Consider the following 12,054-nt stretch of genomic DNA (forward strand, 5'->3'; position numbering starts at 1 on the left):
CTTTTCTGGCCTTCAGCACTTACTGAATTCACTCTGTGCAGAACATCATGCTGACTAGGAAGGCTCTGTGGTGGTTTGAGAAGCAAAATGGTAGCATTTCGTATTGTTAGGTAACTAACAGCCACACAGCCCACAGTGGGGACAGACATTGAACCACCATCTCACAATGGTCAGGTGTTGAGGGATATGGCTCGACACCTGTGTGATGAACCTATGTCTTTATTTTGGCCAGTTTTACCGTTGTGGGTGTGGCTGACCACATGGGACTTCTCCATTTATCCTAAGTCTGAGTTAACCAGTTAGCCATTATTTTCCTGCCTTTTATAGTTTTACTAAATCTATGGTATAGTCATACACTGGGATATTGCATTAACAGTCAAAACAAATGAACTTTACCAACAAACATTAATATGAGTGAGTCACAATACTACAGTATTAAGTAAAAAAAGTAAAGACTACCCATCTGTAACATCAGAAACGCACACTCCTTAGGATGACTTAACATAAATGAACATTTTAAAATGTTTGTATTTCTTTCTAATCACCGAAGAAATACATGCTTACTGACAAACAGCCTATGACCAAGGAAATATATGCGGCCAGTGTTAAGAGGCCAGGACAGCACCTCACCCCACTGTGTCCTTCCCAGGTTCCCTAACCAAGCTCACCTTTCCACGCTGGTCCCATAAAACAGCTCTGAAATCAAGAGCTCTGATATGAGCAGGCCACTCACAGGAGAGAAAACAAAATAGTAAACAAACGTGAGGGGGGAAATGTTAACTCTGTTCATAATCAGAGAAATGCAAATGAAAGCATTTGGGGAGGCTTTCATTCTCTGACTACTAAATGAGCAAAAACGGAAAAATAGAACAGTCTGTGGTATCATAGTAAAACTGACAGGCACAGATAATGCTAGAAGCAGTGTAAACTAAAAAAAACCAAAAAACAAAAAAACGAACCAGCTGTGTGGCGAGGGATAGTTGCAACCCATACAGGTGTCCCCCTCTGCAGAATGTACCCTGAAGAAGTAATTCCATGGAAAGAAACAGGCTGGGGATTGTCCCAACAACACGACGACAGGGAAGCAACATGACAGTATGGGGCACGGTACAATTTCGAAGAGAAAAAGTATAGCTATTCAATACTTGAATAATATGAAATCCAAAATGGTAGGTGCTTTATACTTAAAACCACATAGACGCACATACTTACCCACGTGCAAGGGCTGCCAAGGCCATGTGCAAAACTCTCACACAGCTGCTGTGTTGGAGGTGTGTGTGGTGCTGCTCCCTTCCTTTCCATGTTTCTATTACTGTGGTGTTGGGTTGCGATTCTCTTTTCAGAGTGCGAGAAGCTCCTACCTTGAGAACTTTCGCAGCTTTCCTCGTCACTGTTATCTTGACAGTTATTTTGCCCATCGCAGATGAAGCTCTTGTCAATGCAGAGGCCGTTCTTGCAGTGGTAGCGGGCGGTGGAGCACAGCAGAGGGTTTGCTGCTGCGAAGGGAAAACAGAGCAGATCACCAGAGAGGCCAGAGCATCCCCCGAGCTTCTGCCAGCCAGTGGAGCATCCTGCTTGGGAAGTGGGGAGTGCGTCTTCTAGGACGGCAGACTCAAAGCCCATCCTGGGAGACGGCCCCGCCAATCCTGGACAGTAAGACGGACTCTGCCTCTTTCTGAAAGCTGCCCCTCCCAAGTCACCATGCTGGGGCCTTGTACGCACAACCAACATGGCCAGAGGTCAATGCCTCACCCTGACGGTCAACCCACAGGTCAGCTGGTATGACTCTTGATGGGTCTGGAGCAAACCTGAATTTCATGGACACTTCCTAGAGGAGGCAACAGTGCCTGGCTGGTAGCCTAGAAGACCCAAAGAGAAAAACAAAACCAGAGGGAGTAGGTGACTCGGTGTGACCCTCTAGCTCTGAGGAAGCAATGACATGATCTGATCCTAGAGCCACATAGGAGTCTTCTGGTTCCCTGACTACAGCTATTCTTTACCACTCCCTAAGGGGAACTCAGTAGTCTCAATTTCTTCTTTGTAACCCCAAAAGGCCATTAATCCAGTTTGTCAGTGGCGGTTTCCTCCAGGAGGGTCCCTGTTGCAGGTACTTTTAAGGACCTCAAAAGACATGACAGATCTGAGCCCTCCTCCTATGGAAAAGGGTGGCAACTGGTCAGTGCAAGGCCCATTTAATCTCCACAGGAAAAACCAGTTTTTCTACAGTGCAATTTACCTTGCAACACAATTTAACGAGTCTCATTCCAGGGCTCTGTTTTCAATAAATGAATCAGCCAAGTAGAAAATACTCCAATCCTAGCTCTGCTACTTATTAACCGTGTAATCCTGGGCACATTAATTCACTTCTCTGAGTCTTGGTTGCTTTCTCTGCACAGAGGACTGGCTACATAATTTGCAAGGTCCAGTGTGAACTGAGAATGTGGGCTCCACTATTCAAAAGCCATTTAAAAATCCAAGATGGCAAGAGCAGAGCATAAAACCCAAGTGTGGTGCCCTCTGGAGCAAAACCTGGGCCCTGTCCGACTGCACCAGTTGCAGGCCCGGGAAGCTGACCCGGCTCCTTACGGCACTAACTGGAGCATCTGGCGAGATCTGTGAGATGTTCAGTGCTGAGTCTGGCATGCAGCACAGGCTCAGGGAATGTTACACTTGTTCCCCCAGTTATGTGTGTCTTGATCCCACAGAGTGTGTTCCTCCTGCCAGGAGTGACAGTGACAGCTATGAGGAATCATTCTGGTTCTCAGGTGATGACCTAAGACTGTGCCTGTACTGTACACAGGGGGACACCAGGCCCAGCACAGAAGACTGCAGCGCAGCTGCGGGGCCAAGGGCCCTGTGGCCTCTACTGGGAGGTGACTCTGGTAATCTATCTTGTCTGAGCTGTTATTAATACACAGAGATCATGGCTGCTAGGACTGGGTAAACTTCACAGGGCTATGCAAACCCCAAGAACTGCAGATTCTTTTTTTTTTTTTTCTTAGTTATTCAACTCAGAAAATTTGTGCAAGGAAGAAGGTAGAACGATGGGGGAAGCCAGCATTCTCAGATTTAAGAATGATGGGCCAGTGGGAAGTCAAACAAAAGTAGTCTGGTCTGAAATGGAAGTCTGAATTGAAATCGCTGTGGGTCAGAGAATGGCTCAACTTGATCAAGCTGAAAGCGAGGTCTGACTTCAGCCAAAACAAAGACAGGGAAACCCCAACCCACAAAACATGTCTGGTTTTTGTCCAAGGCAGCCTTCCAAACCCTGTGCCTATCACACCCCACCACAGTGGCCTTCAACTTCCCTGGGACTTTATTGGTCACATCTAGACAGCCAAAGTGTCAGTAACAATCAGTTCACTCCAATAGACAGCCTCAGAAATGCATTCTAATCGCTCCAAGATGGGGCAGTTGTAAGCTTATATAAATGTCCTCAGTGGGAAAAGCCATGCTGAATCATCCTTGCTGTCATCTCCCCTTACTTTTCCTTCAGTTTTGGAATTTTTCAACCTCGCGAACTTTTGTTAGGAAAGAAAGTCACATATGTGTATATATGTGTGTGCATATGTACGTATGCATGTTTAAAAATCAAGTCACATCCTGGTTTTAATACATCCAATCAAAAGGACTAGTAGCCAGAATATGTAAAGAGCTCTCTCAAATCAAAAAGAAAAAAACAACTCAGTATAAGAACAGGCAAAGGATATAACTTGGCAATTCACATAACAGGAAAAGCAAATGGTCAGTAAAAACTTGAAAAGTAAGTACTGTCACAGGAAAGGAGATGCTGTTGTACATGCATCAGAATGGCCAAACCTAAGGTCTTAAAATACCAGGTTATCGGCAAGGGGATGGAAGGAGAGAAAATATAAACTACACATGGGAGTGAAAATTGGTAGATCCACCCTGGAGATCAATTTAGCAATATCTAGTGAAGCCAGCTAAATTCTCTAGAGCACCAGTCCCCAGCCTTCTTAGCACCAGGGACTATGTTTCACAGAAGACAATTTTTCTACAATGTTGGGGTGGGTGGAAGGGGAGAATGGTTTTGAGGATGAATTCAAATATATTACATCTCAGAATATCAGGCATTAGGTTCTCACAAGGCTCATGCAACCTAGATCGTTCACATATGCAGTTCACAGAAGGGTTCGCACTCCTATGAGAATCCAATGCTGTCACTGGCGCTCTGGCAGTGAGTTGGGTCAGGGGAGCAGCTACAAATACAGATGAAGCTTCATTAGCTCACCTGGCTCCCCTCCTGCTGTGCAGCCCAGTACTGGCCTGGGGGTTGGAGACCACAGCTCTAGAGAGACTCCCAAACAAACAAAATACATGTACTGAAGCCTCTGTTTGTAAGATAAAAATAAAAAAAAATGCTAAATGATCTACATGCTTACCTATAAGGAGAATAGATACAATGTGTTATATTGGAACAGTGGAATACTCTACAGCCAGGATGGGCTGGCTTTTTCTGTAAAAGGCCAGACAGTAAATATTTTAGGTTTCGGTAGCCATTTGGTCTTTGTCTCTATTGTAAGGACTCAGCTCAGCTGCTGAGCTCAACACAGCCACACATAGTGAATACGGGGGATGCTGTATGGCAGTAAAACTTTACGTACAAAAGCTGGTGGTAGCTCCAATTTGGCCCACGGGCCCTAGTGTGTCACTCACTGCTGTTCAGCAGTGGAAAATGAATGAACTAGTGTCAAGATGAATACATTTCACAAATATACTAGTGAGTGAGGAAAGCAAGTACTATTTATAGGACATTATCCATGCAAAAGAATGCTACTTATCGCCAAGGGATCCATACATATATACTGAAAAGAATAAAACCTTGCATGGGAACAAACAATCCCAATTTCAGGGCTGCCTCTGGAGTAAAGGGAAGTTCCAAGAGGGGTACACAGGAGACTTCCTAGTTATACTTGGTGATTTAAAATTTTTTTTTTTTAATTTTTTTTTTTGTGGTTTTTAGCCGGGGCTAGGTTTGAACCCGCCACCTCCGGCATATGGGACCGGCGCCCTACTCCTTGAGCCACAGGCGCCGCCCATACTTGGTGATTTTTTAAATCTGAAGCACATAAGGTAACATGGTAATACGTGTTTTCAAGTGGGGTGTTGGGGAATACAGGTGTCCACTTATTTTACTTTTCAGTACTTGAAGGACCTTCACTAAAACAAGAATTTAGGTCTGGCAGAAATGTCTCAGTGGGTTTCTTTGTTTTTCACTCCCCATCAGAGAATTCTCTCTGATCCACAAATGCCTATTTTCGGACGTTTCACGCTCAGGAGCGCAGTTGTTCAGAAGGCACAGGCGTACACGTGTAAACAACCACAGTGAAGATTCCTCCTTATCAGCGACTCCTCCTAAAACACAGTGTCTTCTCCCCCAGCCTGTGGGGGCAGAGAGACGGAAGCAGAAGATGATAAAGGAGCACATCCCAGACCCAGCAGCAAACCAGGAAAAAAGGCCCCGGAACCACCAATTCACACGGCACAGTGCTCAGGCCTTGAAAGAGCCTGAGCTTCCCCAAGGAAGGTGCACTCAAGTCATCCCTTCCTTCAGGATCTATCAATTCTCCATTTGTGTAAATTCCAGCAAACTTTGTGTTCCAGTTCCCAAGGACAAAGCACATTAGAAGGGAGAGGGGATGCTGCTTGCCACCCTGCAGACAAACTGGCAGCCAGAAACATAGAAGTTGGCAACCACAGAAGGGGACAGAGAAGCTCTAAAAGGCAACAGCAAGAATTCCAAAAGTGTGGCAGTCTGGGAGAGTTTAAAAAGGGACTAGTATGTTCTAAAAAGGAGCCAAAGGCAACTGTGTATTACGGGCCAATCTAAAACTCAATGTTCCTAAGAATGACCCTGTACTACCACCAAAAAAGATAAACACTGATAAAGCTGCAATGTAATACATTTCAGAGATTGCTGTCAATGATGGTGATCAAAGGCACAACTGCTCGGTTATTAGCAGACTCACTTAACCAGAGACCAGAGTGGCAAATGTCTCCAAAGACCCCAGACAGCTCAAGTGTCACTACATTTCTTCTAGGCCTCGGCACCACTGACATTTCAGAGCAATTGTACAGGGAACTACAGTGACTAGTCTTAGGGGTTCCTGGGGTTCCTCCTGGAGCTCAGCCCAGGGCTCTGCAAACAGTAAGTGCTCAATGAACAGCTCATAAACTGACCAGGAAACACTTTGTACTTCAGGATGTCACAGTTCAGTATCTTTTAACAATATTTAATGGGCTCCAAGTGGTTACGTTTTACTTGTCCTTGCTAAGGCTTACCAGTCACTGAAAAACTTATGTTTCTCAGTTAGCCAGGGAGAGAAACATTGTATTTTATAGTATTTATTTCACTAGGGTCAGAGAAAATTGTCTGTAGAGTCAACTTCAAAAACTGAATTGCAGGCTTAAAACCTCCTTGGTTATTATTACCACAAGAAAGAAAGACAACATTCTAAAGCTCCATTTCCCAACCCACAATACTCAGGAAAGAGAACTTATTTCTCCTTGCCAGAAGGCGGGAGGCAGGAGTTAAGGGAGCTGCCTAGTGGTCAAGCACACTGACGGCGATTACTTCAACCACATCTACAGGAGAGGACCAAGGGAACCATTGTGGTCACCCAAAGGCAATTGATCGGCTTCGAGACAGGAAATGAAGCAATCTGTCTCCAGCAGGACTTAGGAAATGTCCTCTTTAATTCATTTAAAGTCTGTGAAGTTGGCGCCTCTCCCACCTCAAAGGGTCTTGACACACAAATGAGAAACCCCTCGTTGCCAGCCCCAATTCCTATCTCTCCTCCATCATGCAGCAGCCCCCCACCCCACCTACCCTTATGGCCTCTGGGGTCTTGTCTTCCCAGCCCCAATGTCCCTGCGAACCAGACAGTTGGGGGAGACAGAGGTGCACTGAGACTTCCTCTTCTGCAGGAGGGAGGGTGCCTGGCCCCAAGAAACCTGAGACCACAAAGTCAGCGTGTTCTCCCTGCAAATAATCCATCCTGGCAATAAGCCTTGCCTCCCTTTGAGGCTGGGAAAATGCGCACTCTTAACCTCAGCTTGTCTGTGACCAGACGCGGGTTCTTACATTCCTTCTGAAGCTTACTCAATAGGGCCTCTGGGTTTGGCCAGCACGGGCGACCAGGTCCCATCCTCGGCAGCCCTCTCACCATCACACATAGTCACCGAAGGCTGAAGCTCTTCTGTGTCTGCAGTGGAGCAAAGGGCTGCCTCTCTGGGCCGGCAAGCAAGAGACAAAGATTCCCCAATCCTGCTTGTCTTTTCCCAGCTTCTAAAGAATCAGCGGATTTTAATTTTCAAAACCCCTCCAGAGTCCGCAGGGGGCCACTGGCAGAACTCAGACTCATTGTTAATGGCAGCCTGCTCCCGTCTCCTTTGTAAAGGCTTCCTGGGCATAGTTACCTCCTGTCCAACCTCCAAGCCTCCCTTTCCCAAGAACAAGTCCAGTATCATTGCTTCAACCACCACCTCCTGTGCATGGCTCCCCAAACTGTGCCTCCAGCAATACACCTGTTTTTCCTGATACATCATGGATGGACCCCTGTGCCTGAACATCCCCCTCACCTCAAACTCTGCACTGACATCTCAAGCTGGCACCCTGCCCTCTGCTCCAGCACCTTCGCTTCCTCCTCTGATACTGCTTTATCAAAGGTGCCCCTGGGCCCCCGTCCCCTGGGCTCCAGCCACGTGATCTCCTCCCTTTCCCCACCCTGCAGGAGCTCAGCGTCCAGTGCTCTTCATTAGGTATAAACTAAAATCTTCTGTGATCCTAACTCTTCACCAAATGCCCCAGCCTAAGATTCCAAGCACGCATTTTGCTGTGGTTAGGAGTGAGGGTGTGAAGTCCAATGGGGCTCAAATTTTAGCTCTACCATTTACTAGCTACAGGATGCTGGGAAAATTATCCAACTTCTCTAATCCTCATCGGTAAAGTAGGGATAAAAATAGTGCTTACGTCATAAGATTTTGTGAAAATGAGACAAGAGAACGCATGCAAAGCACTGAGTATAGCATGGGGCCCATAGTAGGTGCTTAATAAATGCTTATAATGGCTGGGCATCGTGGCTCATGCCTGTAATAGCAGCATTCTAGGAGGCCAAGGCAAGTACATCAGAGTTCAGAAGTTCGGGACCAGTGTGAACAAGATCAAGATCCCATCTCTATTAAAAATAGAAAAACTAGCAAGCATTGTGGCAGGTGCCAGTAGTCCCAGCTACTGGGGAAGCTGAGGCAGGAGGATTACTTGAGCCCAGGAGTTTGAGGTTGCTGTGAACAATGATGCCACAGCACTCTACCAGGGTGACAGAGTAAGACTCTATCTCTCAAAAAAAAAAAAAAATACTTATGATTATTGTTGGGGATACATAATAATATTATTACAAGTTCAGATTCTGTATTTATACTGCTTGGATTAACATTCCAACTTTTCCATTTTAATTATGTGACCATGGGTGAGTTTCTTAACCTCTCTCTGTCTGTGTTTCCTTATCTTTAAAAAGGAGGCAATGACACCATCTAATCTAAAACACCTAAAGAACACAGCACAGTGCCATGCATACAATAAGTGCTCAGTAACTGTCTGCAAGTGGCCATGTGCTCTGGGTAGCGTAGATACCTCTCAGCTTCCACCTGCTCCTTCAGCCTGGAACCCCCCATGAGACTACTATATTGACAATTTCTGAATGGCCCCATCCTCCTTGGGCCCATCTCCTCCCACACCCCCACTGATGGGCCCAGACGGAGTCATCTCCCATCATTGTCTCCCTGGCATCCCCAAATGTCAACTCCACATTATAATTATTTGTATGAGTATTTCTGTCTCTCTTGCTTGAGTATAACCTCAACCATGACAGCATCTGCACCTGACCCATCTCTATATCCCCTGTAGCATCTTGCCTGGTGTCTGGTATGGAGACTGGGGAAAGAAGATGAGAATCTGAAAGAAGGCTGGAGTGAGGGTTAAGGAACAATGTGAGACCAAAAAATACACTCTCTTGATAGGTGTCTGAAAACACAGAAGAGGATCAAGGCGTCCACATATTAAGAATATTTCCTGAGTGCCAAGTCTGCCTATTGAATACTTTGATTAGTCACTTGATTCATTTATTCAACAAACATCTCTTGACTATTTCCACGGAGTAAAGCACTTTACTAAGCACTGGGGATAAAATAAAACACAGTCCCTATTCTTAAAGAGCTTACATTCTAGTGGGAGAGACAGGCAAGTCAACATGCTATCCAGACAAAACATGGCAAGTATTATTTATTCATGTGTCTGTTGCATGAGAAGGCTGAGCCTGACAATAGATTTGCCCTGAGACAGCTGTGGGCCACTCAACGATCCCACCTCTCGGCTGTCACAGGGTAGTAGGGAAAACAGAAAATAACAAGTCGTGATAAATACTGAGAAGAAAAATTAAAAAGGGGATGGAGACCAAGGGAAGGCTGAGGAGGATAGCAGTTGTTTTTCATGGGTGGCCTCAGCAGGCCTCTCTGATTAGGTGACATTTTTTTGAGGGAGGCTCAGGAAGGTACCAGAACACACAAGATGAGGACCTAGCCCACGCCTTGGCAAACCAGGAGCATATCCTAAGGAAGCAAGTCACAAAGAAGACCTCAATGACGTGGCTTTGGAGCACTAGAAAGGAAAACTTTCCTTTTGCAACTCTAAGCTCACCCAGTCCATCTAATAAAAGGCACTGCTTCAGGCCACAATTGATGAATCAGCTGAGGGGCAATGCAGACTCTCATGTAGGCTGACAGGCACAGAGCTACGGAAATATGCCAGTACCGGGGGGCTCTGCTGAAAAAAGACATGGATATACTGGGCTAAGCAATTCAGCTGTGCTTTGAATTTAGGCAAGACTCCTTCAGCATCAGAGAGACAGACTCCAGGACACAGTGGTTTTTCTGGGCACAACAATGCTGAAAGCTGTAGCAGAAGATCCTCAGCTTGAATCAATTTTCTACCAGGGTCATCTAGGCCCTGTGCCATCATCATTCTTGGCTGGAGTCCCCATCGTCACTGCAGGAGGACTGGGGTGAGAGCAAGGCTGCCAGTCAACCTAGGGTTTCACCTCCAGCTAAGGGAAGGAGGAGGCCAGACACAGCAAAAAGAAGGGAAGAAAAGTGAAAGGGCAAAATCGCAGCTCTGTGAAGCTCCAAAAGAAAATACTGGTTTCTTATTTATCCTTACGGCTAAGTGCAACATGAATGTCAAAGCTGGAAAAACACATCTGTAGACCAAAGTTCTTGAAAAATGTGACTCTCTAGTTATTTTTGTTAAAGTCAAGACATTATCCAACAGAACCACTTCTTTTAAACTTTTACTTGTTTCTTTTTTTAAAACAATTTCATTACGGAAAATTTCAAACATATGCAAAAATAGAAACTGGTTTAATCAACCCCATGCACTGATCATCTGGCTTTAACAATGATCAACTCACTGACAATTTTATTTCATCCACTACTTCCCTCCCCATGATGGGACTGGCTTAAAGCACATTCCAGATTTCACATTTCATCTTCATATATACTTTAGTATATATTTCTAAAACGTACAGATCTTTAAAAAATAAACATGATACCAATCTTACACATTAAAAATTAACAATAATACCTTAATAGAAAGTATCAAACTACAATTCAGATTTCTCCAATTATCTCAATTTTTGTTAACCGTTTGTTTGAATCAGAATTCAAACAAGGTTTACATATTACATTTGGTTCATTTGTCCCTTAAGTCTCTTTCAACTTAAGGGTTCCTCTCTCCTCTGTTTTTATCTTGGAATTACTTGTGGATGAAACTGAAGAATTTTCCACATTCTGGATCTAGCAGTTTGCCTCTTCATGGGGTCTTTAACATTCCTCTGCCCCTGAATTTCACACAAACCAATGGTTAAGGTAGAGGTTCCATCAGCTTCCAGTGGGCTGTTTTGGGTGGGACTACATCATAGTGGTGACCTGTGTTCCTGCTGCAGCACCTCAGAAGATCTCTCTCTTTTTGTACTGCCAAAACCGGCTTATGGGAAACACCTGTTCTGAGTCAGCTGCAGTAATCACACCTCACTCTGGCTCTTCCACTGAAGGCAGCTTTAAAAACCAACATGGAATGCATGCAGACAGCAGCTGTTTTTAGACTGTGAAAAGCAATTTGGAACAGGCCAGATGGGGAAGAAGACCAAAATTTGAACTATCACCAAAATGGTGGTGAGTTTACCATTTTTTTTCCTCCTCGTGGAACCCTGGAAAACTACAAAGAACCAGAGAGACTGAGATGAGAGAGAAGCTTGACAAAGCCACCCCAGAAAGTGGTTTATGAACTCCTAGGGTAATCCCCAGCCATGCGTGCGTGGTCCTAATCAGCACATCAAAGATGATGTGAACCAGATTCACAGACAGACCACTGGGAGGGGCACGTGCAGGACAGATGTAAAGGGCACTGCAAGAAGTTGGAAAATAATTGCCAACACAGCCCACAGACAGCTGGTGGAAGCTGGTGGCCTAAACCAACCGGGTCATTTACCTATTAAAACACAAATATAAGCATTCTTTCTAGGATTTAAAAAAGAACCCGAGTGTCATACACATTAGTCAAAATATTCAGAACGTAATCCAAAACTACTTATCATACCAAGAACCAGGAAAATCTCAACTCACATGGGTTAAAACAATCAGATGTTGGAATTATGTGATGAGGATTTTAAAGCCATTATTACACCAACAGTCTAACAAGCAATTATAAACACTCTTGAAACAAATTAAAAAAACAGAAAGTTGGCTTGATGCCTGTGTCTCAGTGATTAGGGCTCTGGCCACATACACCTGCCAGCCCCGGTTAGAACCTGCCAGCCCCAGTGTATGTGGCTGGCAGGTTCCAACCCAGCCTGGGCCTGCTAAACAACAATGACAACTACAACAACAACAACAAAAAGCCAGGCGCCTATAGTTCCAGATACTTGGGAGGCTGAGGCAAGAGACTCGCTTAAGCCCAAGAGTTTGAGGTTGCTGTGAGCT

General features: G+C 45.0%; 1 protein-coding gene across 1 annotated transcript in view; it reads right to left on the bottom strand.

Annotated features, from left to right (window-relative positions):
* LDLRAD3 (low density lipoprotein receptor class A domain containing 3) overlaps positions 1–12,054 on the bottom strand; it is a 237,814-nt gene that overhangs the window by 105,842 nt on the left and 119,918 nt on the right. Inside the window, exon 4 of the mRNA XM_053560466.1 lies at positions 1,362–1,496. Coding sequence (XP_053416441.1) covers positions 1,362–1,496 — 135 coding nt within the window. The remainder of the gene's footprint in view (positions 1–1,361; positions 1,497–12,054) is intronic.

The sequence above is a fragment of the Nycticebus coucang genome, chromosome 14 (genome assembly GCF_027406575.1).
Source record: "Nycticebus coucang isolate mNycCou1 chromosome 14, mNycCou1.pri, whole genome shotgun sequence".
Taxonomy (NCBI): Eukaryota; Metazoa; Chordata; class Mammalia; order Primates; family Lorisidae; genus Nycticebus; species Nycticebus coucang.